Source organism: Rutilus rutilus, assembly GCF_951802725.1.
Source record: "Rutilus rutilus genome assembly, chromosome: 7".
In the NCBI taxonomy this organism is placed as follows: domain Eukaryota; kingdom Metazoa; phylum Chordata; class Actinopteri; order Cypriniformes; family Leuciscidae; genus Rutilus; species Rutilus rutilus.
This window is the reverse complement of record NC_140221.1, coordinates 22,020,358-22,044,122: the sequence shown is the minus strand read 5'-3', so window position 1 is coordinate 22,044,122 and position 23,765 is coordinate 22,020,358. Positions and strand designations below refer to the sequence as shown.

The 23,765-nt window shown below is 36.7% G+C and overlaps 2 protein-coding genes across 2 annotated transcripts in view; one reads left to right on the top strand and one right to left on the bottom strand.

Moving 5' to 3' along the window:
• The first annotated feature begins 1,482 nt into the window (after nucleotides 1-1,482).
• tbx16l (T-box transcription factor 16, like) lies at nucleotides 1,483-8,860 on the top strand. Its single transcript, XM_084413784.1, has 9 exons — nucleotides 1,483-1,710; nucleotides 1,881-2,046; nucleotides 2,538-2,640; nucleotides 3,583-3,747; nucleotides 3,868-4,017; nucleotides 4,437-4,507; nucleotides 4,817-4,893; nucleotides 5,122-5,329; nucleotides 6,436-8,860. Exons 1-9 carry the CDS (start codon nucleotides 1,620-1,622, stop codon nucleotides 7,061-7,063), a joined length of 1,659 nt encoding a protein of 552 aa, XP_084269910.1. The 5' UTR covers nucleotides 1,483-1,619; the 3' UTR covers nucleotides 7,064-8,860.
• The window catches only part of LOC311293469 (flotillin-2a), a 30,487-nt gene continuing 15,022 nt past the window's right edge, over nucleotides 8,301-23,765 (bottom strand). The window contains exons 4-11 of the mRNA XM_084413785.1: nucleotides 16,302-16,425; nucleotides 15,814-15,932; nucleotides 15,539-15,652; nucleotides 12,423-12,542; nucleotides 12,075-12,289; nucleotides 10,321-10,504; nucleotides 9,971-10,120; nucleotides 8,301-9,397 (exon numbers count right to left, since the gene is read on the bottom strand). Coding sequence (XP_084269911.1) covers nucleotides 9,359-9,397; nucleotides 9,971-10,120; nucleotides 10,321-10,504; nucleotides 12,075-12,289; nucleotides 12,423-12,542; nucleotides 15,539-15,652; nucleotides 15,814-15,932; nucleotides 16,302-16,425 — 1,065 coding nt within the window. The 3' untranslated portion in view covers nucleotides 8,301-9,358. The remainder of the gene's footprint in view (nucleotides 9,398-9,970; nucleotides 10,121-10,320; nucleotides 10,505-12,074; nucleotides 12,290-12,422; nucleotides 12,543-15,538; nucleotides 15,653-15,813; nucleotides 15,933-16,301; nucleotides 16,426-23,765) is intronic.

Sequence of the window (23,765 nt, the reverse complement as noted above, 5' to 3'; positions counted from 1 at the left end):
CCAACTGAAAGCTGCTTTGTTTGAAAATGACTTCCATGTGAGCTGTGCTTCATACGTTGCTATACAACAATATCCTGGGCAATAAAAGGGGCCAAGCCCAAAATGGCTAAACGCTAGCTTTTAATTGTCTTAACCACAAATTATTGGTCAGGAAATAAGCAAAATGTAAGCAAATGCCCTACTTAAAAAGCCATTGCAGTCTCAGAAAAATATCATAGACAGAATAAATTTTCTGGCTGAATATGGAAGTGTGTGGAGAAATGAATCACACTGAAACACCAGTTGCATGGTGATGCTCCAGAGCGGCGTCTTCGAAAATCTGGTGAGAAATATAACAACAAATTCATCTCTGTACCACAGTGAAGCATGAAGGATTGTGTGGGGAGCCTTTTTAGTTGCTGGTATTGGTGAGCTACTTCACTGTGAAAAGTCATTTAATGCTTTGCAGTACAGGAGAATATTGCAGAATGTCTTGCTTCACATAATTGAAAAGTTATCTAAAGAGGAATGATCAGATGTTATTTTTCAACATCAAGACAATGCTCCTGCCCAAATTGCAAAGATCCAAGAAGTGGCTTGAGATCAAGTCCATCATCAGGCTCATGTTCGGCCTGGTAAGAGTCTAGATATGAACCCTAGTGAACATTTGGCCTCACATTAAACTCAAACGAGCTGGGAGACATTTTTCAACTACTCATGAACTGTTTGAAGCCATCAACATTGAGTGGAACAACACTTTCTTAAACATTTAACAAAGGGGAAGGCTTTTCCATGCTATGTTACTTTGTGCAATTCTGGCTAATTTCCTGACCAGTGATTTGTGATAAAAATGGTTAAGACCATTAAAAGACTACTAAATATTTTGTCTTTTTTGCCTCGTTCCATTTTTTTAACCTTTAAATTAACCTTTTTTTTTTTTGTCCACAAAAGTTTGCTAGTGTCCACATGTTAGTCTTAAGTCATTTACTACTTGAAAATAAACTTGGAGGTGTTTAGCAAGGTGGATTTAAGTGTTTAACTGCCTAAACACATCCAAAACCAGTATAAAAATGCACTTAAGTTGCCACACATAAATACTGCTGTCCAGGATTATTTTGTCAGGCCTCACTCAATGGGTGTTTTGATAGAGAAGCCCTTAGCAAATGACCTGAAACCATATTCAATGCATGATTTTAATGTTTAAGACTGGAAATTATCCACTGAATGCTGATCTTTGACAGTTCTACCAAGAGCCAATAAATAGCGAAGACTTCCTGCAGTAATGAGGGGACAAACTGCTGGTGTGATTAACACCAATATGTGCGTGTCTGTATGGGTTTAGAGGAAGTGTTAGGGAACCCTTGGCCTCCAGAGTAAAATGCACCCCCCTTTCCCCCCAGATCCAGAGAATGTTGTTTCTACACACCTATGTTGGCAGGCTGGAGCACAAACTGGGAACTGGGAGAGACAAAGAGACAGATCAAAGACGAGACTGATGTTTTGACAGAAGTGCACATACACACCTCTGTCCTCTTTGAAGTGATGGAAAGGTAGCAACCTAAGGAAAGTCCTTGGCAGGTCATTTGCTTTGGAAGCTACAAACCTCTGGACAAGTCTCTTTAGTTTGCTGCTCCGGTCTCATGGTCATGTATCTCCCAGAGGAACGGCCTGTGCTGGACTTACCTTACCAAATGAATCATTTAGCTAATAACTATGGATATTATCCACAAGGTAAGACTGTCTTTACATTCCTCACATTTTGAGAAGTTCAAATTCAATTTTTGAAAAGAGTTTTTCAAAAGACTTTTAACGTTCAACAAACAAGTGTCATGCTGGAACACTAATGTTGTAAATATGTAACGTGGTGAATGAAAATGTGAAATGATTCTATTATTGATTAGACTGTAAGGAAGCCATCTGCCGAACTCAGCACAGCACCAATGGCAGGATGAGCAGTGCTGAAGCTGAACTGACCTCACTGCCAGTTCATGTGTCACTGCAAGATCGGGAGCTTTGGGACAAATTCAGCGGTATCGGCACTGAGATGCTGATTACTAAATCTGGCAGGTATGCGCTTATACGGTATTGCTATTTTTATGCTTGGTTTCACAGACCAGGCTTAAGCCTAGTCCCAGACTGAAATGCATGTTTGAGCTGTTTTAACTGAAAGCAACTTGCACTGACATATCTTAAAATATGCCATTGTTTTGAGATTCACAACAGTCATTTTTTTTCTAAGGCATTTTCATAAAAGTTTAGTCTGTGAAACCAGGCCATGATGTTTATAATATGGAATTTCTACACGACAAATGGAATTGTGTCTGGATTTACACCTATTTAGTGCAAGAATTCTTAAATATTTGTCAATGTAGCAAAAGTCAGGTTACAAAGAGAAGAGGTGTTCTTAAGTGAATTCATGGAACCGTTCATTTTGTTGAATATTCCTAAACACATGAATCCTAAAATGATCAACAATTAAAAGTGCCTTTTATAGAGGCCGTCTTCTAATATGCGATGACTAATTGTTATGGTGTGTTTCCGGTGTACTTTTATTTCAGGCGTATGTTTCCCAGCTGCAAAGTAACAGTGACAGGACTGAATCCTAAAGTCAAGTATGTGGTGATAATGGACATGGTGCCGTTTGATAACCGCAAGTACAAGGTACCTCCCTTATGGCACATACACACATACTCAATTCAACCCCCCCCCCATTCTCCCTAACAAACACACATATACTATCATTCAAACGTTTAGGGTCAGTATAAGATTTTTCTTTTCTTTTAATAATTTAATACTGCCACAAAAGATTTCAAACAAATCCTGCTCTTTTGAACTATCTATTTTTTTGCTCTTTTGACTTTATCAAAGATTCCTGAAAAACATACATCACAGTTTCCACAAAAATATTAACCAGCACAACTCATAATAAGAAATGTTTTTTTTTTGAGCACCAAATCAGCATATTAGAATGATTTCTGAAGGATCATGTGACACTGATACTGAAGATTCAGCTTTGTCATCACAGGAATAAATTACAATACAAAACAGTTCTTTTAAATTGTAATAATATTTCACAATATTACTGTTTTTACTGTATTTTGGGCCAAATTTTTTTTGCCTGGGTGAGCATAAGAAACTTTTCAAAAACATTTTGGCCTGGTTTCACAGACAGGGCTTAGATTAAGCCAGGATTAGGCCTTAGTTCAATTAGGACATTTAATTAGCTTTTATAAACGGGCCTTAGAAAAAAAATATTACTGATGTGCATCTTGAGACAAAACAACGGCACTGACATAATTTAAGATACGTCAGTGCAAGTTGATTTCAGTTAAAACAGCTCAAACTTGCATTTTAGTCTGGGACTAGCTTTGTCTGTGAAACTGGGCATTTGAGTTTACCATTTAACTATTTTAACTATCTCTGTTCTATTCCTTAATATTCATATTTTAACTGATCCACATGACATTTTAGCTCCAGGTAGGGATGTTATAGTTCTGCAAACCTGATGTTTGATTTTATTTTGAAAGTTATGAACAAAGCCAAAGACCTAAAAATGTGATTGTTGAACTCTTAATAACTATCTATACACTTATATTGTTGCAGTGGAATAAGGATTGTTGGGAAGTGAATGGTTCAACTGATCCACATCTGCCCAATCGGTTCTACGTCCATCCAGACTCGCCTGCACCTGGAGAGAAATGGATGCAGTATCCAATCTCCTTCCACAAGCTCAAACTGACCAACAACACGCTTAACTCCAATGGCCTGGTGAGCTTTTAGAAATGGGGGAAATGTTCTGGTTGAAAGGTTCATAAAGAAAGCATATTCATAGAAAGTATGTTTTTCTGTGTTCAGGATTATATTTCTGTTTCTCTCCACGTTCATTAGGTGGTTCTCCACTCCATGCACAAATACCAGCCCCGTCTACACATAGTCCAGTCTCCAGACCCCTGTAACCCTCACAACCCTGGCGGTTACCTGCGCTTCACCTTCCCTGAAGCTGCTTTTGTAGCCGTCACAGCCTACCAGAACCAGGAGGTGAGCACAGACATTTCACATGTGATGAATACTGTATGAAAAAATAGGAAATTTAGAGCTGGCCTTCAAAGATGCTTTTTTTTTTTTTTGAGTTCCACTGCCATCTAGTGGCTCAAATTCACGAGGCTAAAGACGTATCAATGTAGCTTCATTAAAAATGTATACAGTAATAGAATCTAGTATCCAGTTCAAAAGTATGTGATGCTTGTAATTAAAAATAAATAAATTTGAATCTCAAAATATCAGCAGTTTAAGTGAAAGCTGAAAAATTAACATTTGTGCTTGACTTCAAAGAGTCTCTCTTTTCTCCCTTGATTCATTATTTTCTATTAGTCCATTTTTGTATGATTTATAAGTGTTAACCGGCATGTCTGTGGTTTTTTGTTGATGGTACCCTTTATTTTTCTTCCTCCACACAGATCACAAAACTCAAGATTGACAACAACCCCTTTGCCAAAGGCTTTCGTGACAATGGACTGAACAGGAAAAGGTGAGAAACAATTGGTCACCACAAAAAAAGTGATGGAGAGCTATTTTCATCATTTCTTTCAATTCAGGAAAATTCACCAACATATGTCTCCTTTAGAGAATATGACAGTATCAGGGCTGATTAATTATAATGTTTTTCAACCTTGTAAGTAAATGAGTAGATTTCCATCATTCCAAAGGGTAAATCAAATGTACATGGTGTATTTAATAAAATGTACATATTGTTTCCTGTCCTGACTATTGAAATGACCTTCACCCTAAGTAATTCTGATATTTTGTCGATATAACCTTTATAATTTCTCCTCATTAGGTTTAGAGACAAAGAGACCCAAGAGACCCAGGATTCAGATGGACAGGACAAACGAGATTTGACACCAAATGAGCATGGTATGATTTTTTCCCCCATTGTTGCTTCACATCATATGCATTGGTGTTGCTCGATGTTTCTGTTGTGATGACCTGGTGCCCAGCAGGTGGCAGCACAGGGGCTTCATGGCAAGGGTCACCTTGATGTGACATTTCACTTACTACTTAATTAGCTGTTTTTCTTCGGACTCTTTGAAATAAATTGTGTAAGTTTAGTTTCACTATTTCTGCTTTTCTGTTGTCCAATAGCGGTGGGACAGTCACAGAAAGACGAGGATGTGGACGTGACCGTGTCCAGCTCTGTTGACTGCAGCAGTACCCTGAGTTTTTCAGACGTGGCTTCCTCGGTCACCCCAAACCCTTTCATATCAGCCTTCAAAAACCTCAGCACGGCTGGAGGACCTTCACCCCAGCAGACCCACACCATTCTCAGCCTCAGTAGCAGACACCTGAACAGGTGAGTCTAGCTTTGTGTGATGCAGTGAATATCGGAATATAATCACACTATAATATTTTGCTGCAGTTGTACTGTAAAATACTCATTTTTGCTCTGAACCTATGTATTACATTTTATTATAGAGATTCAGAGGTAAAATATGTGACGAAGATGAAAATCCCGATGGGGAAGAAATTTTCTAAATATCAGCTAAGCTGTAAAATGTGGATTTAAACAGTCAATTTTAGCATGGAGATATAGGAATAAAACTCATACCCTTTATAGAGTTCTTTATAGAGAAAAAATCTCTCTTCACTTCAGTTGTCTCAGGCCACACTGTTATATATAAAAAACCTATTCAATTAAATATGACAATACTACTGCTTATAATAATAATAATAATAAGAATAATAAGAATGAACATGCAGGCTTGTAAAAAGCTTACATCTGAAGTGTTTTGATAATAGAACACATTATTACTTGAATATTAATTGACTATTGACTAATTCTAGAATAATTCTAATTACACAAATCAATAAAGAAATATATTATTATAGTAATAATACTATTGTACTGTAAAATAAAAATAATATTTAATAATATTAACAATATTAGTAACAATAATAATAATAATTTCATTTTACAGAACAAGAGTAAAATTACAAGTACAATTCTGAATGTGATTTCAACAAGTGTCCCTGGATCAACATCTGGATCAACCAACCCATCAGATTTGAGGGGACATGTTTACAGTTTATGTCAGGGTTAGGCGCTTCTATATCAGTGTTATTCACATATTATTTCCCTCTGATTTCAGGGATAACTTATGGGTAGGGTTAGGTTTAGGAGTAGGGATAGGGATAGGGTTAGGAACATGTTTTTGGACAGGAATATGTTGATCCAGGAACATGTCTTGGCAAAATCACGGTGAACTGTAAGAACTTTTATTTTGAAGGAAAGGCTACTTTGATTACTTTGGCTACTTGAAACAGTGATTTTTGCTGAAAAAGTTTGCATCCCTGGAGATCAAAATGATCTCAGTTTATCCCTTTCTTGACATGTACTACATGCAGGTGTGACAGTGTTCAAAATAACTGTCCAAATAACTTTCTTCTTTTTTTTTTCAGTCCCAGAGAAGCCAGACCCTCCAGCCTCCATAGTCTTTGTGCAGCTCTGCCCATGGCCCAGAGCTCCTGTGTCCAGTCCTCCACAGCAGACGCCAACCTCAGCCGACTGCCATCTCAGATCAGCAGCCCTCTAAACCACCACCACCACCACTGCAGTCCGGCCTCTCAGACCCCTGGCAGATCCATAATTCAGCTCCAGTCTTATTTTCCTACCCCTCCCCATCCCTCAAGGCAATGTCCTGACATGGAGCTGCCTCTCCCTCTGCCTCCTAAACTGAGTCGGATGCAACTTCCTGAAAGTGTTCTGAGGAACCTGGAGATGACCCCAGTCTACGACTACATTACTCCGAGACCCTTCACCGACATCCTCAACAGGATCCATTTTCGACCGTCAGACTCTGGACCAGCAGGGAAGGGCCTGCAAAATCCCCCCCACCCTGAGCAGTTCCTCCGCGGGTCAGAACGAGAGCTGCGCCCGCAGATTTATCCAGCTGTTCAGGAATACATGGATCAACAATTCACATTAAACAGCATGCTGAACAGCCAGACTGAACACAGATCACAGATGGACTACGTCAGTGCCAGACCACTAACTGAATACTATTGTGAACAGCAGACTGGGAAATGAAGTTTATCGGTTATCATCTAATTACGCCTCATTATGTTGCTCATGTCCAGCAGAGACTGCTCTGCTTCAGTCTGTTCCCCTCTGCATCACTAGTTTACAAACCAGATGTTGAACACAGAGGGCTTCACAACAAAAGAATGTAAATATTATTTTCAGTGGGATATAAGGTTGTTTGCTGTAGCTGATGTCCATATTTATGTGCCCCACTCCATCTGGTATGGAACACACACTTTTTATTATCCAAACAACTATCAATTTTTTTTTTTTTTTTTGTACATTAAACCTTAATACTGTGTTCAGCATTGAGTTTTCATTTGTTTTAAGTCATTACAAACATAACTTTTCTTAGCATTGTAAAGTTGCCTTTTACAAAGCCCATAAACTCAGTCCAGTCTAAAATGGCAAAACTTTCACACACAAAAAAGACTAAATAAATCAAGAGAAATTTATTGACTGTGATCAGAAACTCATTTCTAAATAGATACAGGTATGCTACATATTCATTCATCAGCAATATATTGGCATTAACTATATGCACGGCTATATAGCACATTCTCAATTAAGATTGTTAGTGTGGAAACTTTACAAACTCTAGAACAAACACACTCAGCTCAGAAACGACAGCTTTCGTTAAGTTTGGATTAAGCATAGAAAAGTTGAGATTAAATGTGTGCAACATCTTATAAACAATGGCTATATTTTCAGACCATGATTCCCTTTTCCCCAGCTGAAACGGACATTGACATCAAAAACAACAAACACGCTTCATTTTGAAGAATGAAAATTGAACATCAATTTTAATGAACTTGTTTCTGACAAACAGAATTTTTCCCCCACAAATACTTTTGCCAAAGTGTACTGTTAAAAAAACTTTATATTTGGCATCAGATTACCTATGATCAAAATACACAATAACTAATGATTCAGCAGCATTGTAAAATAAATGTTGCTATACCGTTTGACCTACTGATGTTTGGCAAACTATTTTCTATGACAGAATGGCAAGCTGAAAATCTGAATAAAATAAAACAAAAATCAAAAGCATACTTCTCAATAGAAAAACAAAGTTAAGGGTTAAAATTCACATATATCTGACAGAGCTCTCACATTATCTGGATGTTGGAACCAAAAACTGCATATGACATCTGATATTGTGGTTAAAAAAAAACTGTCATAATCAAGCTGCAGCATTTAATTTAACAAAACTGAAATTATTCAATATGGGAAAAAAAAAAAAAAAATCTGTAAGGCATAGAATAAAACTATGGAGATGGTAGATGTTCAACTTTAATTGCACAGCGTGTAATGTATCGACCTCTAAACTTGTAGATTCAGTCCTGTCAGTTTGGCTGAAGACAAGGTTCATAATATCTTACTTTCAGCTAATGGAAGAGGACCAAATCTTTATCATCTGCATAAACATTGGTTGAGGTAACTTTTCGGCGATACCTTCCTATATCCTGCTGATTCAGCATGTTTGGCCTATGCTTGGCATCTTGGTAAAAATGCACATTTTAACATCCAAAAATAGGCAAAACATTCTCAAAGAATATACATATGGAAATGATTATGAATCACATGGAGTAGTTCCACATGAAGGACTACATGGTGAATATGTGACCTGACCTACAACCCTAAAAGCAAAATTTTAAAAGAGCAACAGAACGATCATTCACGTCCCTGTCTCGCTATAAAAAAATATTAAATTACTTGATGTTTGAACTGTACAAAAAGATGTTTGCAAATGGATGTACGTCTAAATGTGTTGGTTAGATCAAATAAATGTCAGTCCTTCTCACTAGTGTGTCACTATTTGACCTGAACAGCAAAGTCTTCACAATGACCCAGTTGATCAACCCACTAAACATGCCGTAACAAACCTAATGGCTCTTCTACACTATACGTCTATATATTTTCATACACTGCATAAATGTAACTGATTACAATCTTAGCCACCCATCAAAATGGGAATACATCCTTATCTTCTAAATAACTACTTGCACATAGAGCTGCCCACTAGCGAATTTTATGAAGTCGTCTGTGATTAACAAAATAATCTTTTTTTGAGGTACATCGTTTAAACAGAAAAAATGGCAAATAAACAGACAGAAAAGGATAAAAGTGATAAAACAAGAGCACATGCGGAGAATCTGGTCCTGAAGAGGTAAGGCACCAGAGGTCTAAAAAAATAAAATCCTCAATTTCCTCATTTTTAAAAGAAAAGAGCTTTCAAATGTTTCTTTTCAAGGCAATCGATGTGGGAGTGTTGGAAAGGCAGCAGAGTGAAAGAAGAGTTCAAGCTTGAGGGTTGATCATTTTCTGCAGCAATGGGATCTGTAGAGAAACACATTTATTTATGTTTATACTGAAGCAACATAATATATTTTACTTATTCATTCACTCATTCTGTTTCATCTCTGAAAAATACTCAGGCTTTAGCCTTTAGCTCTTTTTCCCTGTTCTGTGGCCTAGCAGTTACTGCAAAAGCTACAGACACATAAGGCAAAATATAATGTTCAAAAGTACATAAAGTACAAAGTAATGTTACATTGTTATAAAAACTATTTCAAATAAATGCTGTTCTTTTAACTTTATATTCAAAAAAGAACCGTGTATCACGGTTTCAACAAATATAATAAGCAACTGTCTTCAACACTGGTAATAATAAGAAATGTTTCTTGAGCAGCAAGTCAATATATTGTAATGATTTCTGAAGCATCATGTGACTCTGAAGACTGGAGTAATGATGTTGGAAATATTAAAATAGAAATCAATCATTTTAAACAGCAATAATGTTCTACAATATTACTGTTTTTACTGTATTTTTGATCAAATGCAAGCAGCCTTTATTTTAAAAACATTTTTGGGTTTTTTTTGAAAGTTTTGAACAGTAGTGTAGTCTTTCACCTTGGACAGATCCACCCCTGTGAGGGCGTTGACAGAAACGGGCAGTTCAGCCAACAGACGATTGACTTCCCCAGTGACACGGCCACCGTCACCGCTCAGGATCACAATCTCGTTGGTACGGGCCAAGGGTGCCGACACCTTTTCAGCAATCTGTGATGGTACAAATTCAGCCACTGACATGTTAACACAGCAAAAACACAATTAGATTCATTCTTATGAGCATCATCTTTCAAAAAAGACTTATTAAATATTAGTAGTATTGGACAGGTCTAAAAAAAGAAAGCATAAAAAGTTGGAAAATATAGCTGCGATTTAATCCAACATATTTCTTTCGTCAGATTTCTACACACCTTTGGCAGAGCCTCCAGGACGAGGGCGATCTTCGCAGCATCCCCGTACTGCTGATAGGCCTCAGCTTTGAGCCTCATCTTCTCTGCTTCAGCTTTACCCACAGCCTCAATGGAGCCGGCCTCTGCTTCTCCAATGCGCTTGATCTTCTCCGCTTCAGCCTGTGCCGTCAACACCTTCTTCATCCTGACAGAGAGGAGCAGAAGTCAGATTGACTTCCTGAAGCCTCTGTTCTTCCCTTTCTTATCTGATTTACATGGATGGAAATTCCCTTAAGGCCCTGATATACTTCAAGTGAAATCGAAGAATGAACTGGTATGACGTCATTTCGAACAAAATCAGGCTCGAAACTAGGGATGGGCCGACAGATGTAGCGCTTTTATTTATAAATATTAACAAACTTGCTGACCATTTCATCATCTATCTTCTATTCCGATTCTCAAATACGTGTGAGTGAGTTTGTTCTATCAATGATGTTGATCTGTAACGTGAGGTGGGCGCCGCCATGTTTATTTGGGCCGCAGTTCAGAGATTCCTGTCTGTTGGATTTATTACAGCACGTGAATTCATCAGTTTCTCTCGAAATACATGAAAGTAAGTGGCCGGTGAACTGGGAGAAGAATAGAGTTAACTTTATAGTTACTCACACTGTGTATCTGATCTGAATAAAACACGTCGGCAAATATATTTGAATGGATTGTTATTGCTGTTTCCATAGGCACCATTGTGTATTTTACAAACTATAAATGTATTGTTTTGCTATAAATTATATGTATTTAAATGTCTGAAACCTAAAATAAACATTATGTGGTTAAAACACTGAATAGTTGTGATAAATGACAAGCAGCAAGCCATAGTGCGAAAGCACAGTTTGAATGGCAGTTATGTCACGTCACTGTTAGGGATGTCACGATACCAAAATTCCACTAGTCAGTACCGATACCATTAAAATTTTACGGTTCTCGGTACCAATTTCGGTACCACAACAAAATTTGTTGGAACTATTTTTCTATTTTATTTAACTACTTGAAAAAAAAAAATTCAATTCAATTCAATGACTGTATTATTTATGACAGTAATCTTAAGTGAATAATACATATAATCATCGAAGGCTATGCTGTTCAAACGTAAATATTGCTTATAAAACAATAAAGTAAAAAATAGTAAAAGTAAAAAAAAAATTTTTAATACATGGAGACGTAGCTAAATCTACTGTACAGTAGCCTAATATCATTTTTTCTGTCAAGTATCTTCAAGTTAAACCGGACTTTTATTTTGACGGGTTTCCGTGAAGACCTTTGAGTTTCTGTGCGTGTATGATATGATGATACTTTTTCTCAAATGAAATGGTAACATTCTCATGAAGTGACTCTCAGAGCGGCTCTGGAGATGAATTTCATTATGTCATCATATCGTGTGTGAGGTAAATGAAATTTCTCATACGTTCCCCCGTATGCGTTTTTCCCCCGTAACAACGTTTTTGTTGTGCGTTTATTTTGTTATTGAGAGGAAAGCACATATGCAGCTATGTGGTCGGCGTCAGGATTTTAGCTAACAGTATATCGCTGCTCAGGTATTTCAAAGTTCTTTTTACACCTAAGCTTAGAATGGAAAAGAACTTTGCTGCGAGTATCTCAGTATCTAAATATACCAATTTCCCCATCTTTAAATAAGGACATCCACATCTTTCTCACCTTTAACAGTCTCCTTTTCTTTTCCTGCAACTCACTAATTCCCTCTCATTCCTTTTACTCACTTCCTTGCCTCTGCGAGCTGCTCCATCTTGTAGGCTTCAGCCTCAGCTGGTCTCCTTACGGTGGCGATCAGCTCTTTATCTGTCCTGAGGATCTCCTTTTCCTCAATGGTGATCTGCTTCTTCCTCTGAACCACCTCGATTTCAATCTCCTCCAGTCGGATCTTCTGCTGCTCCTTGGCTGCCTGAAGCTCATAGGCCAATTGCGCCTCAGCTTTCTGAAAAGAAAGAATGATTATATATGGGTGTTGTGTTTGGGTGTCCACTAACTTTTGGCCATATAGTGTGTATCACATGATTGATTGCCCAGATTGATCTTAAAATTACCGGAGGAATAACTCAGCTTTATACCTTTGTGTTCACTTCTTGATTGAAGGCAGCCTTCTGCATCTCCAGCTCTCTCTTTGAGTCGGCCATTTTTGTATCTGCTTGGAATTTCACATCCATCATCTCCTTTTTACATTCTGCTTCCTGTAACAAGAGAATAAGAGATGTGAAAAACTCACTCTTTCACATTTCCTGCTTACAACCTGCCACTCTCTAAGAATAGGACACAATTTGATGCCCCATTAACATTTTTGCCATCTGTTGAATTTATATTTCATTAACTGCAGTAAAAACTATTTTCAATTATTAATTTATTTTAAATACAAAAAAAAAGAAGCTTTATTTGCTGTATTAATTTATCAATAACTAACTTCAAACCAACATTTGGTCTTAAACTAGCCACTAGTAAAATAACTGTTTTCTATTTTTAAATCTATTTTAAAATGTAATTTGCTGTGTTGTCAAAGCTGAATTTTCCGCATCATTACACAGTCTTCAGTGTCACATGATCTATCAGAAATCAGTCTAATATGCTGATTTGTTGCTCAGGAAATATTTCTTCTTATCAATGTTGAAAACAGTTTTTGCTGCTTAATATTTTTGTGGAAACCATGATATTTTTTTCCAGGATTCTTTGATGAATAGTTCAAAAGTTCAAAAGAATAGCATTTATTTGAAACATAAATCTTTTGTAACATTGTCAATGTCTTTACTGTCACTTTTGATCAATTTAGTCATCCTTGTTGAATAAAAGTATTAATTTCGTTCAAAAATCTTACTGACCCTAAACTTTTCAATGGTAGTGTAGATACTGCATGTCCAAAACTTTCTAATCTTATATAAAATCAACATAAAATCAACCAATATTTTATAAAGAATTTTGATCATTTTGATCCTGATGATCAATTTTCCGTTTATTTCCGTTAATTGACCATTTATTTTTAGGGGTGTAACGACATTCGAACCGAACCGAAAAACCGCGATACACCACCCACGATACGAATCGCGATACTCTCATGGCGTACCGAACACTACCCGCCCCGCCCCCTGCTGTCGGCGCATTGGACATCATGTCTTATGTGTACACAACGAATACAGCGTTGCCTAACCACCATTAACCACATTTAATCGCAATAAGCTTAGTGTTTTGTTACATTCGATAATAAGCAAGGTATAATCTTTCAAATTCTGTCTATTTGATCACGAAATTCAAACATTAAATGTCATTTTGGCGCTCTTTGATGTGGCGTGACAGATCACTGTAGGCTACTAGGCTCCTCATTTAAAGCGGCAGAGCGGAGCGCGAGTAAACGCGATTCTCTTCCTCAGTTACAGAATAAACATGAATGGACACCTGAAGGTATGTTGAAAGATACAGTATACTTACTGAAAGGCATCATAACTCGTGTAATCGCTCAGTCAGTGTTTCAACAGCGGAAATACGTCAATAAAACGCTTAGTTTTTCACATAGCTTTATTTACCTCAGGCAAGTCATTCAGTGTCCACAGCTTGTTGGTTTGCTAAGGAAATGAACTCTTTCACTAAATAAATGCACTATATTAGCCTATATATTATATTTTACTTAACCTGTTAATGACATCTTGATTATTTAATGTAGGCCTATGTTTAAAATATCTGTCATGAAAATGACAGCAACTGTGTAAATGATTATATTTCAATAATAAATTAGAGTAAAAATGTTAATGTAAAAACTGCCTTATGTGCAGTTTACATGTTTTCATACAATTTGTTACTTGAGTGTTGATTATTATTATTATATCTAAAAATAAATAGCAACTGAATTAAGGCTAAAAGTCTCTGTTGTTAAGCTTTAATGTTATAGTAATGTGCAAGTAAGGGCTCCTATATAGTTTACAGCATTAGCAGATAATTTAATAAAAAAATGTATCCTTGCGAAACGTTTACTTGTAATTGAATTAATTTAAAGACAAGGACACAATTTGTTAATTAAAGCACTGTTTAAAAAAAAAGCAATTTTAGCTTTCTAAACCCCCCACTCCACCTAAATGAACCGAACCGAACCGAGATGTCAAAACCGTGGGACGTACCGAACCGTCAGTTTTGTGTATCGTTACACCCCTATTTATTTTACAAACACATATACATACATACATACATACTATATATATATATACACATATATACATACATACATACATACATACTATATATATATATATATATATATATTAGGGCTGTCAATCTTCCTCTATAATACTATTCGAATTCCATTCCTTATTTTATTTAATATTCGAATAATATTCGAATATTAAATGCTCAAATTCATCCTATTATTAATATTTACGACATTACACAGTCTTATGGATCGCCAATGCGCCGTGATGTTGATCGGTCTCATATCTTCACAGATAAACCGTCAGTTTGTCTGTTATTGCCTTTTGGCGGACAGCTGGTAGCAGTTGAGCCCCGTGATGAGGAGAGAGAGAGAGGCAGAACATAAGTAATTCTTGCCTGTTTTAGCGGCGGTTCCTCGGACAGATCGCCTAGCTTGTCAGGTTGTAAGTTGTCATAAAAAAAAAAAACGTATATTTTCCTCTCCGTTTTGGCCTTCCGTCCACAATGTGGACGTGCATTACATGCGTTTTTATTAATGAAAACGCACTCCAAAGTGGATATATTTGAAGACGCCGTTTTCACGTTGTAATGTGGACTGAGAATCAAATTGTTGATCTCAGTTACCGTGGAGACATTCCTCTCCGCGACTTTTGACAGTTGTTATGATGATACAGCGTGGATAACGTGCACAATTGTGTTACGATTCAAAAACTTTATTGTTTATCAGACGAAACAAAAGCATTTAATTTTCACATGTGTGTGCCAAGGCGGCGAGAAAGGCAAGATTGCATTAAAAAATATATATATACATAAAAAAGCAATATTCGAATAGGAACTTCAGCATTCGAATAGTATTGATTTTTTTAATATTCGAATTATATTCGAATTTCGGAATTCGTTCCAACAGCCCTAATATATATATATATATATATATATATATATATATATATATATATATACACACACATATACACACACACATATATATATATACAAATGTATATATATATGTATATTTTGTACACTGGTCTACACAGCTCACCCTGATTCCAGCATCTCTCTCTGCTTCAGCCACGCCAATGTCAGCATCTCTCTGAACAGCAGCAGTCTGGGATTTCCCCAAGGAGCTCAAATATTCCACCTTATCATAGACATCCTAATAGAAGAAAACAGACAAGATTATCACCCTAACAACAGCAGTGGGTTTGAAAGACATTGACTGATTGTTAAAAGCAGCATAAAATTTAAAAGCAAAGTAAAACAAAAACTCTTTCTCTCTCTATATATATATATATATATATATTAATGTAAGAGCACCTTAATAGTAAAGCTTAGGATCTCAATACCCATCCTGCCCACATCAGGTGCTGCCACCTCCCTCACCAGCTTGGCAAACTGATCTCTATCCTGGTAGATCTGCTCCACAGTCAGAGTCCCTATGAACACAAGCAAATAAGGTCAGTGAGAATGTGAAACATGTGATGCTTTCTTGTTTCCTTACTCCTCCATCTTCAAGGATTGAAGATTGGTCTCCAATTTGGGATCTCCAAATTGACCGAAGGCTACAGTAAGTATGCATCACACAAAGGATGTAAAAGTTTTTTAAATGCACTGCAAGGACACAAATAACAAGGAGAGGAAGCTTTGAGACTACAACTACATAATACATAATGTCCCAATGACATGTTGAAAGATTCATGCTGCTTATCTGGCGAGAGCTTGGATCTAGCACTAACTGTGCACCCTGTCAAAAGGATAAGAGTGCGCTCTATTGGAGATAGACACAAGTGTCCAGAATCACTCACCCAGAATAGAGCGCAGGTGACCTTCCAGCGTCTGCAGAATGACACTTTTTATCTCTGCCACTGTCTTGCCCAAGAACTGTTCACAGGCATAACCCAGCAGCTCATTGTCGGTCATGACCTTCACCTGATAGCAGAACACATACAGTTATGGTCCAACACTTACACACACGGGATCACAGCATACCATTGACACCTAGAGCTTGATAAAATACATGTCAGGATAACAAGACATAGAACATGTCTTACTGTATTAATATTTTATCACAGACTATTCTAGAATATTCTAGCATCCAAACAGTTATATTATTTGATCAACTGTTTTGACATATCTAAAAATGAAGATATTTTTACCTTCAGGTATGAGGGACAGACATTAAAGGGATACTTCACCGATTAGCATTAAGCTTTGTATCAGTAGAAACCCGGTAGTATATTTGAATAACCGTGCTTCCCTCCCTCATGTCCCCCTGAGACGAGAGATTTCTGTATTGTGTGTCTGGAAAAAAAAACTCAGATGACGCAAATAATCATCATTTTGCGTCAACGGAGGCTTTTTTGTCCAGAGGCTAGAGACTACAGCCAGCAGTAGGAGCTAGTTCCGCATGTTTTCAACCCGCCCATAGGGGCTGGGATCTCACGATAAAATGGCGTCTTTTCAGTTTCGAGTCAACTAGTAGCCAAGTTGTATAATTTCTTCCGATACTGCCCTCTGTAACTGGTAGGCGTGGCTCGGGAGTGACCTCGTAGGGTAGTGAAGCAAGTGCATTCTGGGAGTTATTGTCTTTCATCCACATGAGCCAAAAATACATTTTCTGGCTTTTCTCAGTCTAGAAGGCACCAACTTCTAAAATAATTTCACATTTCTACTACATAAATGACCCAATTTAAATAAACATTCATCTTTCCAGCGGTGAAATATCCCTTTAAGCAATAAGCACAACCAAATCTGCTGGATGCTATAAAGTAGTGTATAACTGAGGTTGTGGTTAATTGTGGGACATGCACCAATCAGTATTCATGCCACTCTGAATTGACACTTTAATCAGAATGTAAAAGAATCATGTGTTTATAGTGTTTATACTGTTGATAAAAATGAAATAGCATGCTTAAAGAATGGTAAAGAAGGGTGGGTTGCACCAATAAGGATTAAATTAAGCAAAGTTTATAGAGCGAATCGAGGATTTGTTGATCTGGGTGTCATTTTAAAACGAGTTGTGTTGCACCATTTAATTTTAAACACAGATATTGTGGGTGAATTTGTCCCATTTTTTTTTCTTTTTTTTTTTCATCAGAAATACCAGTTAACCTATGTTGGTTTTCTTAAACTTTTGTGACTTTTTCTCATTTAGGCTCATGAACATGCATACAAAGTTTCAACACGCTGATAATTACATAATTTCTATTACGTTTATGGGTCAATTTGACCAACATATTTTAATGTTTTAAGGCAACTGTAAAGACCCAAAATAAGATTTCTTGATTATATTTAGTTATTTTAGTTTTATACTGCCCTATGAAGCTAAAAAAGAGCTTTTTCCCACTTGTTTCAGTACGGAAAACAATATGTATTTATAACCACTATTTAATTGTTTTTCTTGATATTGTGACTTTTTCCCATTTAGGGTCATAAACATGCATGCAAAGTTTCAACATGCCGATGTGTAGTGAAATGTGACACTACAGACATTTTTATATGATCTTGATGTTCGTGGGTCAATTTGACCCTTTTATAGGCAGCTATTCAAAAGCAACTGTACAGACACAAAATAACAACATTTCTTTGTTGTATGTCAGAGCTCTTCAACTGTAGTCCTGAAAGTGCCAGTGTCTTGCGGAGTTTAACAACTTTTTATTTTGGAAGTTTGTGAAAACAAAACGGTTTAATCTGTTACCTGTCAGTCCCACTTATTGAGCATAGACATGAAAATTACTTTTCCAACTAAATTGTTATGAGTCTAGAATACTTTGAAGCACAGATTTAAGTTTGGTATCTTTTTACAAGCGTGTCAAAATGTCAGATTATTGTAGAAGGTAACAGTTATGAAAAGTTATAGAGGTTAAAGTTTATGAACATGTAAAATATAAAAATATTTTACATGAGAAACGAGAGTCAGGGCAGTCTTATTTTATTTAAACCTCATCACCTGTAAATTTAAAGTTAACCTAATCCCTAATTAAGATTTAAATCTGAGTTTAAAGTTATGGAGCAACAGGATTAAAGTTAATCTATCTTAAATATAAACTAAATCCAGGATCAAAATGATGGTTTAAAGGCAAACCTGCTTATTTAAACGGTTTAAAGTTTGGCGCAACAGAATTATTATATAAACCTTAATTTAATCTAGATATAACCTTAATCCTTATTGGTGCAACCCACTATTAATGTCTAATTACATTCAAGTAGCGGGAAGGGCTGGGGAATATATTGAGCATTTGCAATATATTTGTGATTTATCACTTACATAAATGTAAAATTATTAAAAGCAATATTGTGATCATTACTATGACTTTATTATTTATTATTAATGAATTGATCTATAGATGCATATAATTATTAATTCTTGTGTTGAAAAGTATTTTAAAACAGATCTTGACTAAGCCAATCGAAATTATTCAACTTCCATTACAAATCAGGTTTATTGGCAAAACTTACAGACTTTCAACTGTTTGCAATGAACAAATCAAACAAAAGAAATTGAAATAGCTCAACATAACAAATGTTTCAAGTGGTTTCCCCAAATTCAACAGAAAATGCAACTTTTAATGACTTCTGCAATCTCAAAATTATTCAACCCCTTCATGGCAAGCATCTTTAGTACTAAGTAGAACATCCTTTTGCTGTTATGACCAGCTGCAAACGAGATATATAACCAGACACCAGCTTCTGGCAGCGTTTCTGAGGAATCTTAGACCATTCCTCATGAGCAATGGCCTTCAGTTCAGTGATATTCTTGGGTTTGCATGCTGCAACCGCCTTCTTCAAATCCCACCAGAGATTATTATGGGGTTCAAGTCAGGTGACTGTGATGGCCACTGTATAAACTTGCAGGACTTTTTCTGAAACCAAGCCTTGGTGGAATGCTGAGGTATGCTTGGGATCATTGTCCTGTTGGAAGGTCCAATGACGACCAAGCTTCATCTTCCTCACAGACGGCATGACGTTTTCTCCTAGGATTCCCTGATACTTCAATAAAACCATTTTGCCTTCCATAGGTTTCCAAGTGCCAGAGGATGCAAAGCAGCCCCAGGGCATCACCGAGCCCCACCATGGCATGCTGAACTGTAGACAGTGTTCTATTCAGCATATACTCCATTCTTCTTCCTCCAGACATACCGCTGATCCATAGGGCCGAAAAGTTCCAGTTTTGTTTCATCGCTCCATAGAACAGAATCCCAAAACTTCTGTGGCTTATTTGTATGATTTTGAGCAAATTGGAGCCGACTTTTCTTGTGCTTTTGGGTTAGTAGTGGTTTACGCCGTGGAGTTCTGGCATGCGTTTAATACTGTGCAGCTGAAACCTCAGTGCCTGTTGCCACCAAGTCTTGCTGAAGGTCTTTTGCAGTCACTCAAGTGTTTTTCTGAACCTGCCTCAGAAATCTGGTTGCAGCCATTGATAGCTTCCTTTTTCTGCTCCGTCCAGGTAGTTTAACCACTGTTTCTTTAACTTTGAACTTGCAAACGATACTTCCAACTGTGTCTCTAGGAACATTTAGTGCCATTGCTATCTTTTTGTATCCTGTTCCTTGTTTGTGAAGGGCGATGAAATCTCCTCTTTTTGGATCATTGTTTTGACTTATTTCTAACTTGCAGTCAGACGTGAAGCTCAACAAACCTAGCAGGTTCAGATATTTTGTGTTCTAGCTCAAGCACACCTGGTGCAACTAATGAAGCCCTTGATTAGTTGCATCATGTGTGCTTGAGATAACACCTTTTTTGCAGATTTGTGCTGTTGTGAGGGATTCTATTCAAGGGGGTGAATAATTTTGAAACTGCAGAAGTCATTAAAAGTTGTATTTTCAGTAAAATTTGGGGAAACCACTTGAAACATCTGTTGTGTTGAGCTATTTTAATTACTTTTGTTTGATTTCTTCATTGCAAACAGCTGAAAGTCTGTACATTTTGGCAATAAACCTGATTTGCAATAGGGGTTGATTCATTTCGATTGCAACTGTTTATAAATTATGAATACAAGATATACAGTACATTATCAAAAAGGCTATGATTATAGAGACATATTTGTATCTATATAGCCCAGCCCTAATGTGAATTAACAGAACTTATATTCAACTTACAGGGTAGTAAAACTAAACTTAATGGTATAAAAATGTTTTGGGTAACATACTCAAAATGGCCATGCAAAATACAAAAAATAAAATAAAGTCAGGAATTAATTGAAAGACATTTTAAATGCAACCATTGTGCAGACTCATACAGCCCACTAAGTTGTGTAACCTCAAGGCCTGGACTTGCCACCCCTTCACCTAAAACTGTAAGTTATAGGTCGAGGAGAGACACTTTAAAACAATCTCCCTCCATGGCTGTGAAAAGGAAAGGAGAATAACTCATGCTGCAGAAAGAGAGGGGGAGTTTTTGTGGGTTTAATGTTCCGGGTAGAAGCCATCCCTCTGTACTGAACTACTACCAGCTTCCCATGTAAACATCAAAACTTTTTTTCAGAGCTGAAAAAAATTCTGCATGTAGCCTGGTTATTGCAGCAGTACATGATTATGAAAAACCAACACTGGCAGGAGGGGGTTTGTGCATCCTCCCCATAGTCGAGCAGTCATCAAACAGGTGGCATATTACAAGCAGTGCAATACAGGGCAGCATGCAGCCACAAATGTGGGTTGAGGCAAACATTAGTCACACACTGAATCTCAAATGACTCCATTTTACAGGTGTAATGCCCTGTGAAAATGGCATCGGGTAATGGCTGGTCTAGTATCTCTGATGTTCTAGATAAATGTTCCATTTGAATGCTGTGATCAGTACCCATATCCCATATCCACATACTAACATTTCATTTTCCGAGGTATCAGACTGAACGTCTGTTCACACAACAAACATTTTCTGAATGAACAGCTGTTAATGTGTCTTTTATGGAAGCTAGTTTTCGCCACAGAATAAAACATTTTAAAAGATAACTGCATCTTTTTATTTCATAATTGCGAGTTTACATCAGAATTTCGAGATATACACTCACAATTGCATGTTATAAAGTCAGAATAGAAAGATGGGCTATAAACTCGCAATTCTGACATTTTTTTCAGAATTGCGAGATATAAACTCGAAATTGCGAGAAAGTCAGAATTGCGAGTTTAGAAAAGTTCTTGCAATTCTGAATTTATTTCTCTCAATTGCGACTTTACATCTAACAATTCTGAAGAAAAAAAGTCACAATTAGCCTTTTTATTTTTTATTCTGTGGAGAAAACAATCTTCCATAGTCTTTTCACATGCCATCAATGTGACATTTTTTTTCTTTTCTGTTTTACAGAGGTTTTCTAATTACTTATTCAATTATACTTAGAAGAAAACAGGCCAACTAATTAGATTTGCGCTTCTGGTCACATGTTCAGAGGATTTTGCTAAGCAACAGTAAATAGCAGAACGAAAACACGGAATGGTCTCTCGTCTCTGTAATCTTGTATTTGGTGGTAATTAACACCATAGAAAATACAAAAATACAAACAACTTTTTGAAAGCATGTAAATGTTTCACTTGCTTTCTTCTTTATTGTAAGTTGGTATCAAAAACAAAAAGCAATGTAGTGCTCTGTGTCCTGAAGTAACCAGGTTATTTCTTCTTTTCTACTGTTAGTGAGTGAATCTGCATATTCATTCAGTCCGTCTGCATTTTTTTTAATAATAATGTCCTCTGATGTCCACTTATAATGTTATCAAGATGTTTACATTAAAAAATCCTAATTTAGAAGTAATAAGCTATTTTCTATCCTGTTTTTGACCCTCTCTTTCAAACACTGTTTTTATGGGTGTGCCGCATTCAAGACTAAACTCCCACTGCTATAAATGGGTAACAGTTTTGCATATTAAAATAGTTTATATTAATTTATATTAAATTAGCATTATTAATACATCCCTGCCATTACACGTGTGAGATAAATATATCGATATATAGTTGAAACACTGGCAAACAATGTGAAACCTTTATGTGTATTTTGCAAATGAATTGGTGGCAACGATGTAGAAGCAGGCGTTGATTTTCTTCTGCAGAGGTGGCCTTTTGCTACAGTATTACATCATAATGTGAACATTTTTACAAATAGTCATTAGAGCAGCCTCGTTTCAATAAAAGCTGTTTTTGGACTAACAGGGAAGTTTTGAGTTTTGAAACTTTTCCATAGTACAATGACCTCTTATATGTCAAAAGATCAAGGAATTTTTGATTTATCAATTCATGACCCCTTTAATGCAAGTTCCATGCAAAAACCGAATTTTCATGCAAAACATTTTTGTTGGTGTGAACAGGCCTTGATATGCAAGTGGAAAAGGTAATTATTATGAAGTTTAGATGATTTTGGAGTGTAAGTGGAGTTATCTCAGAATCAGCGGTCATCAGGAGGACAGACATGTAAATAAAAAACTGTCAATAACAATGGAGTGTTGTAGCATTCGCAGTCAACAGGGGAAGCCGTGCTGTAAAAAGCATTCAAATGAAGGCTGTGTGCACTAAACCCCACTAAAACAACTAAAACAACTAAAACAACCACTCATGGTGCGCTCATGGGAAACCACAGCATAAACTCAAAGGGAGGAAATCATGCAACACAGTGAAAATGAAAGTAGGGCAAGACTGAAAACATGTCCTTGGATTAAAGAAGACTTTCTCTTCTTTCCAGGTGTGTTTTTCTTGTTAAGAAAACAAAGTAATCTATCATCTGGGTATATACATGTCTGCTGCTAACATGTAATGGGAACTGATTTATTATCGAAACAGACAGGAGGATATTGCAGAGGACTGGGAGGTCAACAGATATGTGGGTCCATTAGTTCAACAGATGCAAGGCCTATATTTACAAAACTTTTCAAAATTTGTCTAGAATTAGAGGGGGTATAACATGCAGGGCTAACCACTGAATTACATACAAATTCTTATTAAATAACCTTCACTGTTATGTTACAGGGAAAAATGTAATCAAACAGTCTCTCTATGGAGAGACCTTGAGCTCAAGTCTCTATGGAGACTGAATTGTGGAATGTCTTGTTTAAGTTCCTCATCCAATCACATGTGACCACTGGAGAAAAATGCTCTGTAATCTGCCTCTTTGTGTTACAATGCTCTCATTGTTCACAGCAACACCAGACCAAGTAATCACAGAGAGAAAATAACAGCTGAAGAAAAATAAACTAGGCTTTGAAACTGAATTAATTTTGCAGTGCAGGTATTGCCACATACTCGCAACCGTAGTGGAAACGAGTATTTCCTCTATGAAGTTGGGTTTTA

Bases quoted from the DNA above. Each gene is read 5' to 3' on its own strand.
- tbx16l (XM_084413784.1), top strand. From the start codon at position 1,620: ATGGTCATGTATCTCCCAGAGGAACGGCCTGTGCTGGACTTACCTTAC. The intron at 3,748-3,867 runs GTGAGCTTTTAG...CACGTTCATTAG, and splicing joins CGCTTAACTCCAATGGCCTG to GTGGTTCTCCACTCCATGCA. The intron at 5,330-6,435 runs GTGAGTCTAGCT...TTTTTTTTTCAG, and splicing joins AGTAGCAGACACCTGAACAG to TCCCAGAGAAGCCAGACCCT.